This window comes from Arachis hypogaea, chromosome 1 (genome assembly GCF_003086295.3).
Source record: "Arachis hypogaea cultivar Tifrunner chromosome 1, arahy.Tifrunner.gnm2.J5K5, whole genome shotgun sequence".
Lineage (NCBI taxonomy): Eukaryota > Viridiplantae > Streptophyta > Magnoliopsida > Fabales > Fabaceae > Arachis > Arachis hypogaea.
This window is the reverse complement of record NC_092036.1, coordinates 111,505,742-111,526,781: the sequence shown is the minus strand read 5'-3', so window position 1 is coordinate 111,526,781 and position 21,040 is coordinate 111,505,742. Positions and strand designations below refer to the sequence as shown.

Below are 21,040 nucleotides of genomic sequence, written 5' to 3'. Positions count from 1 at the left end.
CTCTGTATGGCATATTTAGCGATAAACATCGACCAGGAAAACCTTTAGAGGGGTGTAATTGTGATACTTTCGAGGCTTTTCTACATTTTTCTCCTCTTTCTTCTTAGGTTCCCTTTCTTTGTCCCGAGTTTGATAGTAGGGCAAGTTAGATCGTGAAGGAGGTTTTTTGAGTCGGGAATTTTCCTCCATGTTGATGTATTTTTCTGCCCTTTGTTGAATTTCGTTCAGAGAAGTTGGGTATCTCTTGGATATTGACTGAGAAAATGGCCCCTCTCTAAGGTCATTGACCAGACCCATAATTATAGCTTCAGTTGGTAGAATCTGAATTCCCAAGTAAGTTTTGTTGAACCTTTCCATATAGTCACGAAGGGTTTTCCCGACCTCTTGCTTTACTCCCAGCAGGCTCGGAATGTGCTTCATTTTGTCTATCTGGATAAAGAATCTGGTCAAATTTTTTTTGGCCAGGTCGTCAAAGCTAGTGACTGACCTAGGGGACAGACTATCAAACCATTTCATTGTAGCCTTAGTTAAAGTAGTCGGGAAGGCTTTGCAACGAGTGGCGTCAAAGGCGTCGGACAAGTACATTCTACTTCTGAAGTTATTGAGATGATGGCTCAGATCGGACGTTCCGTCATAGAGATCCATGTCATGCAATTTAAAGTTCCTAGGAACTTTAGCCTTCATCATATCTTCTTAGAACGGATCTTGCCCTCTCGAGGGACTTTTCACACGCTCAACCCAATTATTCCTCCTTTGTATATCAGCTTTCAGTTTTCGTAACTTGTCTTCTAACTCCTTTCGTTGCCTTACTTCGTTTTGCAACTCCTGTTCTGGTTCCCGTTGTCGTTCAGCCTTGTGTTCAAGCTGTTATAGTCGATCCCCTTGGCCATGAATGAGATCCACGATCTCGGTCCGTGAGGTTAATCTTCAGCCTTGAGATAGTGGACCTCGGACTAGATCCTCCTTGTTTGAGGATTTCCTTAGGTTCCTTTCCCGTGGGGGCAATGGTGTAGTAGTCGAGGCAGGAGCAAGAAGGCTTGGTCTTCTGGTTGATCTACTGGCTCAGAATCAGATGCTGTGTAGACATTTCTATGCTCGTGGTCTGCCATTTGTCAGAGGATGGATCCCAGGTCCCCAGCAATGGCGCCAATATTCTGAGGGTTACTTGAAACATTGATTTAAGCCAGAACGGTAGGGGACACGGCATCAGAGAGGAGAATGGATACAATGATAGAATTGTGGAAAGGAACGCCACGAATATAGAGAACGAGGTGGGTGATGGAACGGTGAAGGGTGACAATGCAGTGAGACGGGATAGTGGCGAGGGGGTGGCTGCAGAGAGGTTGGATGGAGTATGGATGACGTTAGAGATCTATGAACTAAAGAAGGGTTATGCAAATAAGGATTAGGAATAAACTATTAAGGACAATTAATTAAATTTAGAATAAACTATTAGGGTTATATGGCATGTGAAATAACTAAAAAACATATATGAGAAATAAACTATTAAGGACAATTAAGCAACTTTAGAATTTCGGGGATTAGCGGGGATGGGGCGGGGATCCCTGCTCGGTCCCCACTCCTACCTCGGGGGAATTTCGTCCCCCATCCCCATCCCCGCGGGGAAAATTCTCCACAGTCGGATCTCCATTCGGGGTAGTCCCTGCAGGGATCCCCGCATCTCGGGGAGTTTTGCCATCCCTACTTTGTATGGTGGCGTCCAACTTGTTGATGCCGAGGTGCCACCTGTCTGAGCCTCGTGAGGAGGTTAGGTGTGGTACCTGCAATAGACTTTGATGCTTAAGTTAACAAGGGCTTTTAACAGGTTTTTAGTATAGTAGAACGTGAATTATACCTGGGGGTGCCAGTGTATTTATAGTAGAGTAGATAACCACCTTTGTTGGAGTAGTTTTATCTTTTCTGATAGATAAACGTTTCCCTTATCTTGAGAGTTTGTTGGGATCTACTTTCTAGATGAGATAGAGATAGTAGGAGAGACTTAAGGAGGCAGTTACTTGTTAGGTCAAGTAGCGCTAGACCTCTATGTCATTGTCCGACCTCTTTAAAGAAGTCGAGCTTATCGGGAGGTCCACCTTTATTGGTGGGCCTAGCCTTTATCTGTTGGGTCAGAATATAAACAATTTCTTTCTATTTTAATTCTCATTAATTGCAATCAAACTTCCAATTTTTCCAAAGCCAATGATCATACACTGCATTGTGATTCAAATATAGAACGACCAGGGATTAAACTCCCAGTTATTATTTTGAATTGTAACATCTTTTAAACTAAACTTTGATAGTATTAAATTCTCGTTTAGAACTATCTACAACAAACTTAATCTTTTTATTCTGAATATTTCTAAACCGGTTCTTAATACTCATCAATGAGTTAGTGTGGTCAAGTCAAAAGAATTGGAGAAAATAGAAATGTTGAACGACTTTTCTTTTATTAATGAAGCCAATTGCAAAGTACATACTAGAAGAAAAAATCCTTATCGTTCTTTTTGTTTCTGCTCTTTATCTCTAGAATGATGAAAATGCTCTCTTGAATACATATCAAAACATCAACGTAGATAAATAATAATTTATTTATTTTGGAAAAGGTTTATCTCCATTATTGCATTTTTCATACCATAACAACATAAGTTTTGCTTAGTTTGAAATAAAATAATAAAAAATTAGTAGCCATAGAAGAAGTTCAGGAAAAAAAGCGCAAAATTTAAATTAGGTTAAATAGAGCAGAAAAAGGATGCAAGTTGAGAAAAGCTAAATGAAAACACAAAAAGGAAAGAAGAAAGAACCTTTGTTGAGCATCAGCTTCCTAAATGCGAACTTAATAGTCATACAAGACGGTTACCTGCGTTGCCAACTCCTCTTAACTACAAAAAGAAAAGAACAAATAGGTCAAAAAAAGAACAATCCAGAAGTAAAAGAGCGGAGTAAAGCAGAAGAATTGAAGCACGAGTAGCGAGAAGATCTGGGGGAGAAGCGTCATTTAGAATGCGTAAGGGACGCTTCTCCTCTTCTAAAAATATGAAAAACAATCCAAAATAAAAACGAAATTCAAAATAAATAAATAAAAGAAAGGAGAAGACCTTGCGATGGGTGGTCGTAGAGTCGATGGAGGTTGGAGGCAATGCTAGCAGGATGGTTGTGCACAACATAGAGAAAATGGCAAGTAGATTTGGCAAAGCAGAGGAAGCATAGGAACATGGCGTAAAGAAAACGACGTTGAGAGGTCTTGGAGGCACAACAGAGATGATGATGGGAGTTGGAGAGAGAACTTCTTTCTTAAAGAGAGTAAAAACAAAGTCAAATTGGGATTTGAAGGAGGGAGAGGGAGGTGAAGCTATGCGAAAACTAAAACATATTGCAGCTTTTTCGAAAGTTGTTGCGTGAACCACCACTAAACTGGCAGCTAGTGGTTAATCAACCGCATCTAAAAGGGTGTCGCCATTTGTTGATGTTTTTGTAGTAATAGGAATAGTACCTTCTAGGTCGGGCATAACTATCTCTTTCTTTCTTTTTTTGATCTTTGTCTTTATCTTTGGACTGGTAATTGCTATCCCGTCCTAGATAGTTTTTCTTATTTATATGGTTGATGAGCGGATATTTTATATGCTTTTTGGCATCATTTTCATATAGTTTTTGTTATATTTTCTGTAAGTTTTATTATATTTTCATAGGTTTTAGTGAAAAATTCATATTTTTGGATTCTACTTTGAGTTGTTGTGTTTTATGATGATTTTAGGTGTTTTCTGGCTGAAATTGAGGAGTTTTGGCAAAGTCTGATTCAGAGACAGAGAAAGGACTGCAGATGCTGTTAGATTCTGACCTCCATGCACTCGAAGGAGCATTTCTAGAGTTACAGAATTCCAAATGGTGCGCTCTTAACGGATATGGAAAGCAAACATCTAGGGCTTTCCAGAAATATATAATAGTTCATACTTTACTTTGGAAATAAAGACCCAAAACTGGCGTTCAATGCCAGCCACCAACCCCATTCCTAGCGTCCAATGCCCAGAAGGGAGCAGCTGGCGTCCAACGCCCATTCAGAAGTCCCAAGCAGGTGTTTAATGCCCTAGAGAGAGTACCAACTCATGGCTTCACTCAAGCTCAACCCAAACACTCATCAAGTGGGCCCAAAAAGTGAATTTTTGCACTACAAGACTAGTTTATTTTATTTTCTGTAATCCTTAGTTGCTAGATTAGTATATATAGACAAGAGTTCACCCTTGTTAGGAGCTCTTGCCCACTCTACACATTTTACATTACTTTTCTGTAAGCAATGAGTCACTAACCTCCTAGGTTAAGGTTAGGAGCTCTGCTGATTCTTATGGATTAATAATATTAATATTCTATTTCAATCTATACTTGATTTCATTGTAAGATGTATCTTCATTCTTCATCCTAATGAATTGGGAGTGTAACTTAACCGTCATCCCTATTTCACATGGGTTCTTGCGAGTCCTTGACGGAATAGTAATGAACCACAAGCTTAATTATACATCTCTTAGACGGCTAATCCACGACTTCTTTGGGTACTTGGAGACATCAGTGTAGCCGAGGTACGGGGCGATTAGGGCCTTTGTGGTATAGGCTAGAACCAAGACGCCTTATTCTCTGATCTGGAAGATTCGACCTTGTCTGTGGCGCTTTGAGTAGGATCACCAAGGGAACGGACTGCAGGAGCTTCACCCCGTTCAAATTAGATGACTACTGACCCGGCGTTTGATCTGAAGCAGAGGATATTAATGACCGCTGACCCGGCGTTAATCATTTACAGTTTGCCATAGAATGAATCAATCAAAAGTTGGAGTAGATAATGAAAAAATTGATCCAGAAGGAAGAAGCATCTCCGAAGCCTCAACCGTTCTCTCATCAATGATTACATATCTATATAGTAACGTTTTATTTATTTATCATGTTTTATGCATTTTTTGTGACAAACTATCCTCTTTTCTAATCACCTGACTAAGATCTACAAGATAGTCATTGCTTGTTCAAACCAACAATCCTCGTGGGATCGACCCTCACTCACCTGAGGTATTACTTGGACGACCCGGTGCACTTGTCAGTCTATCTGTGCGTCTCCTCCATACTGACATTTTTTCCCTATCCTATACCTCGTATAAAGAGGTTGTATGTCCCTTTGATATTGACTGTGAGAAAGGTCCATCTCTGAAGCCATTGACAAGTCCTATTATAGCTGCTTTTGTTGGTAAGTTTTGGATTTCTAGACACGCTTTATTGAATCTTTTCATATAAACTCTCAAGAATTTTTTGACTTCCTGTTTTACTCCTAACAGGCTTGGTGTGTGTTTTGTCTTATCTTTCTGTATGGAAAAATGAGTTAAAATTTTTTTGGCAAGGTCATTAAAGCATGTTACCGACATACGTAGAAGACTATTGAACCATTTCATTGTAGTTTTGCATCGAAGATGTATCTGCCAAGTACATGTGGCTCTTGAAATTGCTGAGGTGATGTCACGAATCTGTGGTACCATTATAAAGATTCGTATCCGGACTTTTAAATTTTTTAAAAATTTTGACCCGCATAATTTTCTTATAGAAAAGATCATCATTTTCCGAGAAGATCGGGTCTCTTTTTCCAACCTCCTTTTCCATTCAAGTCGGCTTCTAATTTTCATATGTGAGGCCCAACTTTTCAATTACTTGGCCACTTTATGTCAAAAATACTAAAAATAAAATTTTTTACCCAATAAAACACACATATATGTACATTTTATACTTTTAATTTACAATAATAATATATAATTTTATACACATATATAATTATAAGAGAAAATGATAAATAGATCTCTGACTTTTTAATTCGAAGACAAATTCATCCCTCAGGATTGAAAAATATAAAATCATCCTTCACCTTACAAAATGCATGACATTTAGATCTTTTCGTACAATTTCCTAATCAAAATGTAACGGAGTGAGCTGATGTGTTGTCCATATGTCCGTTACGATGCTTACGTGTTCCATTGTAAAAAAGTTTGAGGATGGATAAGTCCTTAGACTTCAAAATAATGTCATTTTGTGATGAGTCCTTAGCTTCTTCATTTTTCCTCCTATCTGAAGCATTCTCTTTACCACTAATGTTTTGTTCTTATATGAGCTAAGAAGTTAAAAGCACAACGGCGCCGCCTCCATTTCGAGAAGCCCTAAATTAGAATCTCTATTCATTTTTTAGCATGTTGTCCTGCTTCTCCTCTTCAGGTTCAACTGGCCTTCTAACTTATTCATTCTCATATATCTTCCTCTTCTTGACTTAGCTGGTGCAGGAGAATCTATTAGAAGAGATTTTACAATTATCAATTTGTTGAAAAAAATCTTCAAGGCTTGTTCCTGCTCTCAATTGATTAAGATCGGATGAAAGTGTTCAACAATTTGAAGTTTTCATGTTGTCTCAAGTTGACCTTGCAAGGGAAGCTGCTCCTTTGAGCCATTTTATCTACAACTTCAGTAAATGGAAGGATGTCTCTTTTCCTAAGCCTGTCTATCCACTTGTGCATCCTACAGTCTTGGTGAAAACTTATGAAAATGGAAAAAGTGTGTCATATTATGTTGATGAACTTCAAAGACATGAGAGGATTAAAAGTGCTCTTACTCATATTGGGACTCACAGTCACATGAACGTGCTCTATTGTATCTGGTGATTTTGGTGGTGGGTAGGTTCTATTTGATTTAATTTGATTCTTAAGCCTTTTTTTTGGAAATTTACCTTTTTTTATGGGAATTGAAATATGGAGAAAAGATCCCATTAATTCAAGTTGTTCCTCAATGGAGAATTTGAGATATAGAAATTTATCCTTTTCTTCATTTATGAACAAAACTTCAACGGCAAGGGAGCTTCAGAAATGCTTTAGATAGGGAAAAAAATGAAGTCAAGCAAGGAAGACTCATCACAAAACGACATTGTTTTGAAGTCTGAGGACTTATCCATCCTGAAACCTTTTTACAACAGATCACGTAAGTATCATAATGGGCATATGGACGACACATCAGCTCACTCCGTTACATTTTGATTAGGCAATGACACAGAAGGATCTAAATGTCACGCATTTTGTAAGGTGATGGATGATTTTGTATTTTTCCAATCTTGAAGGACAAAAGTAGCGCTCGAACTTTTAGTGCGATCATGAGGTGCTAAAAGTTAGGGTGTTACATTATAGTATCAGAGCGCTTCATCCTGATTGGAGCCTTGGGAATGGACTGACTATGCTTCATTGCATACTCTAAGTGTCTGTCATGTAGTAGGTCTTGTTCGAATAACAAGAATTAGAACTTTAAGCACATGACTGTCTATTGATTAATGCTATTAGCTTACTGTTGCATATTTGTTAATATTAAGTTTGGCCAACTTAATATTGATGGTTTATGTATACGAAAAAGTTAACGGGTTATCATAGGCAAAATAGAAGTAATAGGTAACACGAAATGTGAGTTTTAGAAACGTTAGAAGTTAATTTCTTGATATTACTCGGTTATGTATCTGTTCTTTCATGGTTTGCCTTGATGTTCTTGTTCGAGATTTCTTTCTTGAAGAGTTAACTGATTATTCTCCAATCCTATTCCTTGTTCATATGCTCATTTGATCCTAACTGCATATGCCTTCTTAAATTTCTTGGGTATCCACCTTGTGTTGTTTAAACTCCTCTTTTTGATTCTTATATTCTTTGATGTAATTTTGGACTTGTTTAATGCATCAAAGTGAATTGTTGAAATCTTTGTGAACCTTGTCCGAGTTACTTGTCCTTTCTCTGAGGTCTTGTATCTTTTTGAGTGACTTGAGATTTGTTTTGGTGTCTTGTGTAACCGTTACACATAGCAAGTGGTGTTAGTTCTTTAGGATGCATTCGTGAATACGAAAGGTAGAGCTTGTAAGCGTGCGATGTCACAGAATGTTTTGGGGTTTTAAGTCCCGTGAAAAAGTTTGCGAAAATTAAATTTTTTACCAGTATGGGATGCGAAGTATTTGATGATGTTGAGAAATTCACGAATAATCTGTTTGTTAAAATACGTTTTGGAATTGTGAATATACCTCAGGCTGAAATTTAGGAATTGAAGTCCTGAAGTTAGTGTGAGATTAGATTAGTGTATAGACATTAAGCACGTCATTTTAACCCCATGCATGTTTTATAATATTTCATTGTCTTGCTTTAGCATCGCATGCATGTCATATTTTACATTTTTTTTTATAGAAGCAAACTTTCAATTAAGAAAATAGCCAAACGGCACTTACATATTGCAGAAAACATATCAGATCTGAAACTAAACAAGAAAATAGATAAGTTCTATGTTGAACTATTGTCTGAGAGGAGGTGCAAAGTTCGATTACAAAGAATCTTATACAAATGAAACAGAGACACATTACGATCTCTTTTGTTTCTAAATCTTCAAAGTAAGTGCTGCACCATGGAAACCTATCTTCTCTTCTTTCCAGAATCGATCCAAAAGCTTTCTGAAACTGTAAACATTTCCATAAATGAAAGACCTTCGTTGTATCTTCATCCCGAGCCTGTAAACTCATCAGTAACACACCCATAGAGGGACCAGAAACACTACAAAAGGGGAGAGGAACACCACAAAGGGGTTATTTAATCTAGATCTGGATCTCAGATCTAGATCTCTTGAGACAGAAACCACACAAACCAACAGAAAGTAACAATCTAGATCTGGATCTCAGATCTAGATCTCTTGAAACAAAAATCACACAAACAAACAGAAAGTAACAACAAAGGAGAAGGGATGCAAAGAAAAGGAGAGAAGGTAGGTGATAAAAAGAGAAAGATAGAGAAAGGATTATAACCGGCAAACAGAGAGAGAAAGTGGTTGGTGAGGGTGAGACACTGGGAGGAAGAGAAAGGAAAGAAAGAAAGAGGAGTAATAGGGGAAAAGGGGGGAGGTGGAGGGGGAGGGAGGAGGGCCACCGCAGTCCAGGCTGAGGCGGCGACGGCGACCCTCAGCTGACTTTACCTGTTTCTTTTTGCGCGAGAGAGAAAGAGAGAAAGAGAGAAAGAGAGGCCTTTAGATGGTGCGTGTCTAATGTGTTTCATGTCATATTTTACATTAAGCTTACCTTGTAGCCTTGGTTTCGCATCACCTTTTTACTCTTGTATCTTTATGCCATATGAAAATTCAAGTATTGGAAACCATATATATATACATACATATGAGATGAGACTTCTTGATTTTTTCATCAGGTGTTCTAAAAGAAAAGTGTTAAAATTATGTAATATTTTGTGTATTTTGTTAATTTTCGACGACGACGACGACTATTATTATTAAGGAAAATGAAAAAAAGGCAACGTTGCTTGCATGTATTTATATATTTACATATATACATGACACCTATCTTCCTATTCATTAATCACCGTTACCATCTTTACTTCATTTAGTTTCTTTGATCACCGAAATAAAAATCAAGGAATAAGGGAAAGAGAGAGTAACCGAGGGTGAGAGAGAGAAACCGTGGAATTTTCAAATTTTCGACTCCGATTTAAATTTGTAATTCTAATAAAAAATATAATCTGATAAAAGTGTTCGTATCTTCTTCTTTTATGTGTTGGCGTTATTTTTATTTGGTAGAAGTTGATGATAATATAGTTCATTCCTCTTGAGTTTGATCAATTGGAGTTCTAGGAGATACAGACAATTTCTGACGTTTTTTTTTTCAACAGTTCGATCGAAAAATTTTTTCGGAATTTCGAGTATTTTGATTTCGTACGGAGGTAAGATTTTGGTAATTATAATATGAATTAAATATATTTTTGATGTGTGATTGTTAGTCTGATGATTATTGCTTGAATTTGAGTGATTTTGTCTTTGAAATTTTGTTAAATGTCGTTGAATTTGATGCTTTAAAGTTTGGCCATTAAGATCCGATAAGGACTGAACTGTTTTTGATGTGTTTGAGGATTGTTGTTAAGCTTGAATATTGAGAAAATTGATGAGATTTGATGGTTGAAAGATTAAAATTAAAAGTTGTGAAAAATTCATAACAAAAAAAAATTTAAAACCAAGTATATATTTTGAAAGATCACAAGAGGAGGTTGTATTTTTAAAAAGAATAGTTGTCACCAACACAAATATTATTTTTGAATATGAAATGTAATTTGATAAAAGATCGGGGTTAAATTTATAATTATATAAGTTTTTAGGTATTTGAGTATCTTAAAATAAGTCTATGTAAATAATGCTATGTGAATATATATCTTTGTGATTAAAGTAAAAACTTTTCGTTTTCTTAACTAAATTTCAATTCGTATTCACGAAATTTCAATATTAAATAAGCATAGTATATAATTAAAGGAATAGAGGTAAGTAGCGTTCGAACTTTTAGTGCGATCATGAGGTACTAAAAATTAGGGTGTTACATAAATCGAATTGACCTAATTCGATTTATAAGGAAATTGAGTAGATGTTAGTAAATCGAATTGACCTAATTTAATTTACTACTGAACAGCCCATATATAGTAAATCGAATCAGTTTAATTCGATTTAGTACTGATACATATTATTTATTCTATATTAACTTTAAAATATAAATGTTAATAAAAAATATTTTCCATTTGAATTCAAATAAAATATAAAAAAATAAAATGAATAAAAAATGAAATCTAGTTTTTGAGTTTTTGTTCACATATCAGAAAATCTACGACATTTTTATAAACTTATGAATTTAAAAACGGAATATTAAACGATTTCTAAAAATTCATTAAAAATGATCATTTGATTCATTAGCATCTAAAGAATCATTACCGAGACTTTTGATATTAAAAAAGTTAATATAAAGTATAGCCCTCTAAGGTCGCATAGGAGTTAAAACATATTTTTTCAGAGTTAGAAGTAACAGATAGTTATACATTATACAATAATCAACTATATTTATACAGTATGTAATTTGAGAAATAATTAAAATAATAAAGTATAACGAGACTTTTGATGTTAAAAAGTTCGTATAAATATAGTTAATTATTTTATAATGTATAACTATCTGTTACTTCTAACTCTGAAAAATTCAAGTTTTAACTCATATGCTACTTTGGAGGGCTATAATTTATATTAACCTTTTCAATATAAAAAATTTCAGGAATGATTCTTTAGATAGTAATGAGTTAAAGGATAATTTTTAATAAATTTTTAGAAATCGTTTAATTTTCCATTTTAAATTTATAAGTTTAATAAAAATGTAGATTTTCTAAATTTTAAACTAAAACACAAAAATTAAATTTCTATTCTTATTCGTTTTTTTTATATTTTATTTGAATTCAAATGGAGGGTATTTTCTTATTGACATTTATGTTTTAAAGTTCATATAGAATAAATAAATAATTAACTTGAAGATAGTAAATGTCAATAATTTGCACCAATACTAAATCGAATTAAGATTATTCGATTTACTATATATGGGCTGTTCAATAGTAAATCGAACTAAGTCAATTCGATTTACTAGCATATACTCAGTTCCCTTATAAATCAAACTAGGTCAATTCAATTTACTATTAAAAAGGCTAATTTTAATTAGGTTAATTCGATTTATATAGATATATGTATGAAATTTTGACGTAACGATTTTTATTTTGGGAGATTCATGTAATTTGAAAATGTTTTTAGTTTAGTTATGCCTTTTACCCTATTAATTATGTTTATGTTATTGGAGTCAACTTATATATTTTTGTTGTACTAAATTTAAATTTTATAAATAGATTCCATAGTAAAAGAATTGAGTCATGAGTCAAATTCAATTTTTATGAGCCAAACTTAAACTTAACTTCATTTAATTTAACTCTGATCACTTCTAATTCTTTAATATTGAGAATTTTTTATTTTATTGAATTTTTAAAAAAAATTTATTATTTGTCTGAATATGATAATTTTTAGATGTTAAATAGTCTTATAATAAAATTTATTAAAAATTATAATAAGATATTATAAAATTTATTAAAAGTGATAATAAAATTAATTTATCCAAAAAATATTATTTTAAAATTTTAAAATAATAAAAATTAATTAAAAAATATTTAATTTAAAATTTATTAATAATCAATTTCGATATTTACTTAAAACAAAATAATAATAAATATTAGGGACAGAATTAAATTACGTTTTAGGTAAGAGTCAAAGTTTAATTTTATAATAAAAAAAAACTAAAGTGAAAATTTTAAAAGCAACTAAATTAAAATTTTATAAAAAAGAAGATAAAATTTTGGGGCCATCGTCCCCTTCCTCGTTATAAGACTCCATCATTGTTAAGTGTCCATTTCTAATAAAAGAATATATTTTAAAAAAAATTATTATAAAAAATAATTTATTTACATTTTTATGCATTAAAAATATTCAAAAATTTTTACTGTTATATTTTTTAAATATATAGTACCTTTAAAATATATATTAGTTAAATTCTTAAGATAATATATTTTTTAAAAAAATAAAAATAAAAAAAGGTATTGCGCATTTAATTTATTGGGCATCTCCTTCCTGCTGTCTGCCTAGTGTATGTTGGTGTGGTGCCAATCAGAATTTCCCCATACTGCACGTAACTTGAATCCATAATCCTTTGCTTTTAAAATATCGGTGATGGTTATGATACCTTAAACACTTTGTCTAATTTATTTTAAAAATAAATAATTAATATTTAATGAATGTGTATAATTTTTTATTTTAAAAAATAAATTTAATAATTTATACACCAAAATAAAACACTATAAAATTGGCTTAAAATATTTCACTTCTTTAATGACATCCTAAAATTAAACCCAAGAACGAAAAACTGTGGGCCATAATAATGGAATTGGTTTATTTCTTCAACTGCCCCTTCCCAATTGGTAATTATCTTTGCAACAATCTTTAAATAAATAAAAAAAAAGACAAATCAATCATTGAATTTTTAGTTGGTGAACATTTAAGTTTTTAATATTTTTTTTAAATTTAGATATATCAATTTTTGAGATTAATTTGTCTAATTTTAAAAATTTTTAGGTATGTATCCGTATCAACTAAATCACTAGGTCAGCACAACAGAAATTACATTTGATTTTTTTGTTAATTCTAACGGATCCAAGTAAACATAAAAAATTAATATGTTTAAATTTTAAAAATGTCAAAAACTTAAATATATTTTAAATTTTCGAAAACTTAAATATCTATAAATAAAAAAGTCACTATTTGTCCTTTTCTTTAAAAAAAATTAAGAAGATAGATAATAAATGCCTAACTATAATCAATATTGACTATTGAGTATTGATTTTCAGTCTCACTAATCCTTTTTTTTTCGTTTTTGTTAGGAGTGAACGTGGATCGGATTGGATATGGCTAAAATTTCAATTCGATCCACACTAAAATCATCGGATCGAATTGGATCAAATATCCACAGTTTTTAAGATTGGATCCGATTCAATCCGATCTGCATGATCGGATCGGATATCGGATATATCCGCAAAACACAAAAATATTTTTAAAAGCTTATTTTTATTAAAAAATATCAATAAAATTCATTTTTTCTATTTTTTAAACATGTTTACTTTTAAAATAATATTAAACATACTTTTTAAATAATAAATTAAAATAATACAACATATATAATAATTATTAGTTGAAATAAAACATAAAAATAATATTTACTTACTTATTTTTTTATTTTTACGGATAGCCGATATGCGGATACCATCACAAAATCCACAATCTGATCTGATTAGTGTGCAGATCGGATCTATATCCGCAATTTTCGGATCGGATTCGAATAAATACCGCAGATATGCGGATCGGATCCGATCCATGAACACCCCTAATTTTTGTTACGGAATTATTATTTCTTAAAAAAATATAAACGAATTGTTAGTAAAAGAAAATAATTTTCAATATATTTTTTATTATAGCTATAAAATGAACCTCTAAAACAAATTTGTCCATTTTATTAAATAGATTTTTCGTTTTACTTTATTTGAGAAATTGCCGTTCACATATTTATTACAATTTACAAATAATGTAGAATCTAAATATTTAGTGAATATTTCGTCATCTTTCTTCATTTGCATTAAAAAATAGTAGCATGCTATATTATATAGGGGCAAATACTTCTCCTTCTGTTGTGCCTTCGAACATAAACTCGATGTTAAGGATTTGGTGAATTCAAATGAGCTAATTAGTCGTTGACTTATATTAACAAAATAATTAAGGGATACTGACTTAATGTTAGTTATTCAAAAAAAAAGTTGTTTATATAATTATATATATCAAATTATCAATTATCAATTATCAATATACTTTAAAAAGCGGAAAAAGTGGAATATTTAACAATTAAAAAAAATAGTTTCCCACCACCGAATTTTGGGAAGCGTTACGCGTCACGTACTGAAAACAGGTGAAGGAAGCGGGGAGAGAGAGTTTCCGCAAATGCCACTCTCACTCTCATTCTAAATTCAATTCCTTCTTTCCGTTGCGTTTCGTTTCGGCATTTTCCCCTTTCGAAACCCTTGTTCTTCGAACCCACCTCACATTTCGGTTCTCTCTCACGCATTCTTCATCTTAGGATTGGTGCTGGTGGAAATGGCTTCCAATATTGGAATGATGGACAGCGCCTACTTTGTCGGCAGGAATGAGATTCTCACTTGGATCAACTCCACTCTCCATCTCAATCTCTCTCGCATCGAGGAGGTCTCTCTCTTTCTCTCTGCACTAATTTTTGCACGTTTTTGCTAAATTAACATTACAACTTTGGGGTTCCTTTCGTAATTCTACGTTGAAATTTCAATACTCTAATCTAACTTGCATTTGTCACTACTTCTTGCTGTTCTGGAGTTGCTTACGTTGACATTTGACAATGCATGTGTTTTTTTTGTTTTTATTTAAATAAATAGTTATTATATGATCGAAGGTTTAACATTTAAATTGCAGTTTTTTAAGATTTCGGTTGTACTTGTGCACATTGTGTTTAGACAACTAGTCAAACTGGAAGAATGTTGATAATTATATTGACTGAGTGTTGATGCTGCCTTCAAGTGTGTTCATGTTGCTAATATATTCTTTTTACATGAGACACTCATTTTTAGTGGGACTGATTTTCATTTCTCTAACGAATAATTTATATTCCATTAGTTAAGAAGGCTAAAACTAGTAACTGTAGAGCCAATTAGTTGATGCTAGAGTACTTCCAGGTATATAGGTGTGTTATCTACGGTGAAAATCTTGTTATTGGCAGGGTTCTGATCCTGTTTATGCTGTTGTTGGTTAGGCTGCATCTGGTGCTGTTCAATGCCAGATGATGGACATGACATATCCAGGTGTTGTTCCAATGCACAAGGTGGGAACATTACTTTGTTTTGACCTTCTTTTAAGCTTGTCTGGTGTTATATCTCTGTGAAGGGTAATTTTTGGCAATCTGGGTTTGTTCTAGGTGAACTTTGATGCAAAGACAGAGTATGATATGATCCAGAATTACAAAATTCTGCAGGATGTGTTCAACAAGCTGAAAATTGACAAGGTATCTGTTTCTTATGACTCTGTCAATTGGAATACTTGAAGGAGATCTATTTTTCCTTAAATAAAGAGAAAGAATGAAATAATACTATGGCTAGCTTATTATAACCTTCAAGTTTATAACTTAATAAACACTTTCCTGTTTAGCATTACTACAAAGTGGTTCATCGCCAACAAACTTTTACCACATATAGCAAAATAGTGCGTCTATCAGGGACTGAAAGTTGTTTTGATGACATGGTGGAGTTTCATTCTAGTTGCAGATCACCTATTCTTTATTTATGTTTCTTTCTGCCTGCTCCCCAGCAATAATTTGTATCTTCAAGCTTGCATAACCAAAATGGTCTGAATAATAGATGTTCAATCCTAGTGCAAGAGTTTCCGTTTGTTATTTAATATTAAATGTAGTCTAGACAACAAATTTACTTGTGAAAGAAAGTATATTGGTGCAATATATATTTTGTGTTTGCAGTTAATGAATTTAACATGACTACTCTATGGCAGCATATCGAAGTTAACAGGCTTGTTAAAGGCCGACCTTTGGATAACTTGGAGTTCCTGCAATGGTTGAAACGTTACTGTGATTCAGTGAATGGTGGCATTATGAATGAGTATGCTACTTTCTTTGAGTATCTTCACTGTCATTTAAAAGGTTTTGGTATTCGGTGTATGTATATTATAGTACTAATTGCATGATACATGTTCACACACATATTTTCAAATAAATAGCAATGCAGCATGGTGCATGCATTTGTATATCATATTGCACTTTATAATATGTCATTACTTGTTTGTTTTCTAGGAACTATAATCCTGTGGAGCGAAGGTGTAAGGGTGGAAAGGACCGAAATCTAAGGTGTTCTATAAAGGGCTCAAAATCATTGCAGACAAACATTGTGAATCATTCTGGTTCAGGCACCACACTCAATTCTAATCCAACATCTGGTTGGTTTCTTTATGTCTTTGATCCTAAGTTGTTCTACATTATGCCATATTGCTTTTACCAGTTTACCTTTTCCTTTTGTTATCCTTGTTTGCCTTGTTTGACTAATTTCTTTTGTGTAAAGGGGCCAAGCAAATCAGGCCAAGTGGAGTAGAAAATGAAGCTAATTCGTCACCAGAGATTGAGGCTTTGGCCCAACAGGTATTCACTTTAGGATCAACAATTATAGTAATGTGATAAGAGATTTGAAAAGTAGTTGTTGACTAATGGAATAATGCAATCTCTGGTCCCATTTTACTACGTTTTTGTATAATTAGGTATTTTTTATTTTTCCTGATGGTATTTAATATGCCGATGCTCTCGCATACTCAGTTGCCTGACATATTACATATTAGTTATTATCTGGATAATGCTGTTGAAAGTTTTCCACTTGGTTATTTTAATGAAGTGCCTTACGGTTTGTTTGTAGTTCACTTCTTCACTCTGATGTTTCCTATTTGATAGGTTGCTGATCTCAAAATTGCTATGGGTCACCTGGAAAAAGAAAGAGACTTTTACTTTGCAAAACTACGGGATATAGAAATCCTTTGTCAGGCTTCAGAAGTGGATAATAATCCTGTAAGAATTCTTTGTATTGAAGTTCTGTTTTATTTATTCACAAACATGTTCCGGTCTTTTATCTTTGCAACATGCCTGTGGTTGTGTTCCACTTTTGTGGCACTTCCTTGTCCATATCATCTATTCTCATTATTTAGCCCCCAAAAGCAAAAGACTGTATATCAGTTTTCTAATACTTATTATTGAGTAGAAACGGAGGCAATAAACTTCAAAAAAGTTTTGTTTAGAAAAAGTATGATTTTGGCATTGACATATATAATTTTCTAAGTTGTTTATACATTTGGTGGCTCTGATTAAGTTGATTGGCATTGACCTTGAGTACTGAACACTGAATACTGTATTTCTTCGCAATACTATATAACCATCTATTCTTTGTAGGTTTTGTAGCTTTAAAAGTAACTTATTTCCTTCCTCTATCTGGGTCAACTTTTTATTTTTATAATTTTTCTCATCATTTGAATTATCACAAGGGTTATCCCTTGCTGCATTTGTCAACCTGACTCTGTTTGCATCGGTATGATAAAGATGGATTACATTGTTATGTATTGGCTTATGAAACTGCTTATCATTGTATTTACAAATAATGAACTCCTAGACCTGGGTTAGATACCAAAAGGCCTCCAGATTGTGGTCATTCCTATAGTATTTGAACATTGGTGGTTCATAGAAACTCAACGATTTCTTTTTTAACTTAAAAAATAATGAATGAACTCTTAAATGTTCTTAATGCAGATGACTGTAGCAACTAAGAAGATTTTGTATGCTGATGATGCAAAGGAATCGGCACTAGATGAAGCTCTAGGTTACCTTAACCAAACTTTGAATGCTGTCCAAGATGAAGCAGAAACTGAAGCCTGATAACTCCCAAAAGCTAGCTTCTGGCTAGTACAGTAAGACATTTGCCAGCCAAACTCTGTTAACAAAATGCCATCTTTGACTACTAGACAATTGAACCTTTTTCCGTGTTGCGACCGTTGGTTAAAATGTGCCATTTAATCAAAAGAGATATTGCATGTCATTGGAACAAACCGAAAATGAGCCCCAAGAGTGAGCATTCAAGTATTTCTTGCTCGATAATTTGGTTATCTAGTGACTGACCTTTTCAAAAAATATTCTCCATATTTTTATTTTTTGTTCCAACTTTTAAGAAATGGGTATGCAATTTGGGTGGGCAATGGGATGGTCAACAAAGTTCTCATTCAGTGGTAAGCTAACTGGCTAAGTACCTATATTTGGTAATGGAGGCAAAAGTTACTCTTAATATCATCAAACTCTAGGACATATCTTCCAAGATGCAGTTTAGCATTAGCCTTATCATTGTTAGTTCATGGCAGAGTGCCTCAGGGAATCACTTTTCCAATAAAGTAGAAATGGAAAAGCAAGAATAAGATGTATGCATTAGACCATGCTAGGGAAAACAAAACACCATGTACAATGAGAAAAACACAAGATACTACAATGATGATAAAATGTAATATACTTCACCCTTTTTAAATTTTTCGTAGACATGGATCATATATAAATATATAATTCTTGCTTTTATTTATATTGGTTAGATAGTTCTAAAACAGGCTGTACACATGTAGCACAATAACTTACCAGCTCCAATAGTCCATTAGAGGCGTTAGAGAAAATCATGTACTTTGTGCCCCATTTATCACTTAGTCACCACAAACATTAATTAATTTATCTGTGCTCTCTCTCTCACAAAAAAAAAAAAAAGGATGTCTTCCTTTCACAACATTGACAATGGACACCAAGAAGGAGAATAATAATATCAATATATCAATATTGGTTGATTTTTCTCGTCATCTATCAGATATCAAATCTATCTTAAATTTTGTTATTTTGTCGCCCTCCCTCTTTCCTTCCAAAACAATGAATCGCACATGTGACACCCTATTTTTAAGGCAAATCTATAAAATATCAAATGGATGGTTTTTGTTGCCTGTGTACCTGTGGTTACTAGATACAATTTGCAAGCTGCATGCCATATGCCACCTTAATTTGCTTCCAAAAGTTGGATTTTAAGTAGTCGTCAATTAAGCTCTCGCCTTTGCTTGTCAATATGATAACTAATTTACTGATAAATCTGATTTATAGATATAAACTCATTTTATAGCATTTAGATAGCAAACGATATGTGGCGAAAGTTTGCGGGGTTTATACACTAAAAGGGTTCAAAATTCAAATAGCAGATCCTTTTGAGCAGTATATAGTCAAAATTCACTTAGCATATTAATGTGGTTATCATTGATTAATTATAATTAGGTGGCGAATTAGCTTAGAAACATTTTAGTAGGATTAATATACAGCACAAGTTATTGATCGTTTAGATCTCTCAGGCGTGATACCTTTTCTTTTTTCAATAGAATGAAAACCACAAACACGAGACTCGAAAAGAAGAAATGAGATTTTTCATTTTATTCATATTTATGTTGCACTGAACTCCAATGAATGTGAGAGTAAACTTTCTATTACACATACATTGCTGAACTCTATATATGATAGCTCTGACAAAATAGTATGGATCAAGATCTTCTAAAATGAAGTTGGTAAAGTGGTAAAGTGAGAAGTTAATCATTTTTAAATTAAAATAGTAGAGCAAACATTTCATAGAAGTGATAAAATCAATGATGATCAATCCTTCACTTTACTGTTTTACTATGTTCTTCACTTTAGAGGATTCAAATTCAAATAATATGTACACAATACATCGTGTGAGAGGAAAAGTTAAGAATCACAAAACATCTCATAATTTATGACCGAAAACAGATTTATTTAATTCAACTTATTTTCTGGGTTAGCATTATGCTTTCAAGAAACACTTCAAGACTGCAAACTTAAGAAGTAATCACGACAATATGTGCTATATTATATATTTGCAAGATGAGAACCACCACAAATGTGGTTTACTTTATTGAATAATTTTCTTTAATAAAAATCACAAACCTCGTATATAATTACTATAAATATCCCCTTTTCTTTTACATTTGGAGACTCGTGTGATGAGACTTAGGCGTAACCACAGAGTCCGTAGACACAGTATTGGCCCTTTTCACACCGGTTGTTACAACCGCCGCAATGCCTCTTGTCGAAGTTGGTATTGACGCATTCCCCTCTGCAGCACGAATCAGTATACTTTTTGCATTTCTGCTTACACGCGCCGCAGTTTTGCTTGTCGTACCCCAAGTCCATACACTTGTTGTTGCAGCACGCTGTCGTGTTCCTATCGTAACCCATCAAGTAGCAAAGCTCGTTATCCCTTTTGCAATGATCAGCCGGTTTTTGATTCCTTGGATTCTTGTCATCCGGATATTCAGCAAGGAAGCGATTCAGCCGCTTAGAAGGAAGAACTATTTCGTTTTCGCCATCATGGATCAATGGCTGTTGCTGCTGCTGATCCAGCGACGATTTCACTTCCTCTAACTGGTTAATACCGTTCATCGTGATGAGCGCGATCGACAAAGCCATGGTTATTGCTATGGTGAATATGGCCTTTAGGAATCCCATGGCTTTGCCAATTACAAGAGATAGCTTCAATTTAAGCTCTCAGAATCAGAGTGGAGGAGAATTGCTTTCTTCTATATTCTATGTTTGTTTGTTTTGTGTGTTTGGGAATGTGGAGGGTGGTGATGGAGAAATGAAGATGGAAGGGTTTATAAAGGAGAATATTTGAGAGAAGAGTTGACGCGGCAAAAGTGGTAAAAGTTGAGAAGGTTGCATGCATGGGGCATGCGGAAGAGTACTATAGTGGCTTTCTCGTTACATTATTATTTAGTCCTTATTATGAAACCTTCAGCTACCTATATAACTTGAACATACTCCAATAATATCACTGCTCTCATACTTTACTTCTCTGTGCAAGGTCTATTATATCCTTTTCGTCTTAATTTCATGACTTATACTTCTCTATGATTTGCTTTAATTGGTATTATATTATTTTTTTATGGTATAGTACACTATTTTTTTTTGGAATATTCGTTT

The 21,040-nt window shown here is 33.5% G+C and overlaps 3 protein-coding genes across 3 annotated transcripts; 1 reads left to right on the top strand and 2 right to left on the bottom strand.

The window, feature by feature from the left end:
- Window positions 1-15: 15 nt before the first annotated feature.
- LOC112774873 (uncharacterized) lies at window positions 16-684 on the bottom strand. Its single transcript, XM_025818481.3, has one exon. It carries the CDS (start codon window positions 682-684, stop codon window positions 16-18), a length of 669 nt encoding a protein of 222 aa, XP_025674266.3.
- Window positions 685-14,319: 13,635 nt separating this feature from the next.
- LOC112710396 (microtubule-associated protein RP/EB family member 1A) lies at window positions 14,320-18,088 on the top strand. The gene is made up of 8 exons (XM_025762598.3): window positions 14,320-14,670; window positions 15,248-15,316; window positions 15,410-15,496; window positions 15,997-16,103; window positions 16,295-16,437; window positions 16,560-16,636; window positions 16,940-17,053; window positions 17,786-18,088. Exons 1-8 carry the CDS (start codon window positions 14,563-14,565, stop codon window positions 17,909-17,911), a joined length of 831 nt encoding a protein of 276 aa, XP_025618383.1. The 5' UTR covers window positions 14,320-14,562; the 3' UTR covers window positions 17,912-18,088.
- Window positions 18,089-19,904: 1,816 nt separating this feature from the next.
- On the bottom strand, window positions 19,905-20,787 carry LOC112710388 (stigma-specific STIG1-like protein 3). Its single transcript, XM_025762587.3, has one exon. The coding sequence runs from the start codon at window positions 20,564-20,566 to the stop codon at window positions 20,069-20,071; it is 498 nt and encodes a 165-aa protein (XP_025618372.1). The 5' UTR covers window positions 20,567-20,787; the 3' UTR covers window positions 19,905-20,068.
- Between the last annotated feature and the right edge of the window lie 253 nt (window positions 20,788-21,040).

Coding starts and splice junctions, on each gene's coding strand:
- LOC112774873 (XM_025818481.3), bottom strand. CDS start 684: ATGAAGGCTAAAGTTCCTAGGAACTTTAAATTGCATGACATGGATCTC.
- LOC112710396 (XM_025762598.3), top strand. CDS start 14,563: ATGGCTTCCAATATTGGAATGATGGACAGCGCCTACTTTGTCGGCAGG. Junction 14,671..15,247: donor ATCTCTCTCGCATCGAGGAG/GTCTCTCTCTTT, acceptor GTTGTTGGTTAG/GCTGCATCTGGTGCTGTTCA. Junction 17,054..17,785: donor CAGAAGTGGATAATAATCCT/GTAAGAATTCTT, acceptor TTCTTAATGCAG/ATGACTGTAGCAACTAAGAA.
- LOC112710388 (XM_025762587.3), bottom strand. CDS start 20,566: ATGGGATTCCTAAAGGCCATATTCACCATAGCAATAACCATGGCTTTG.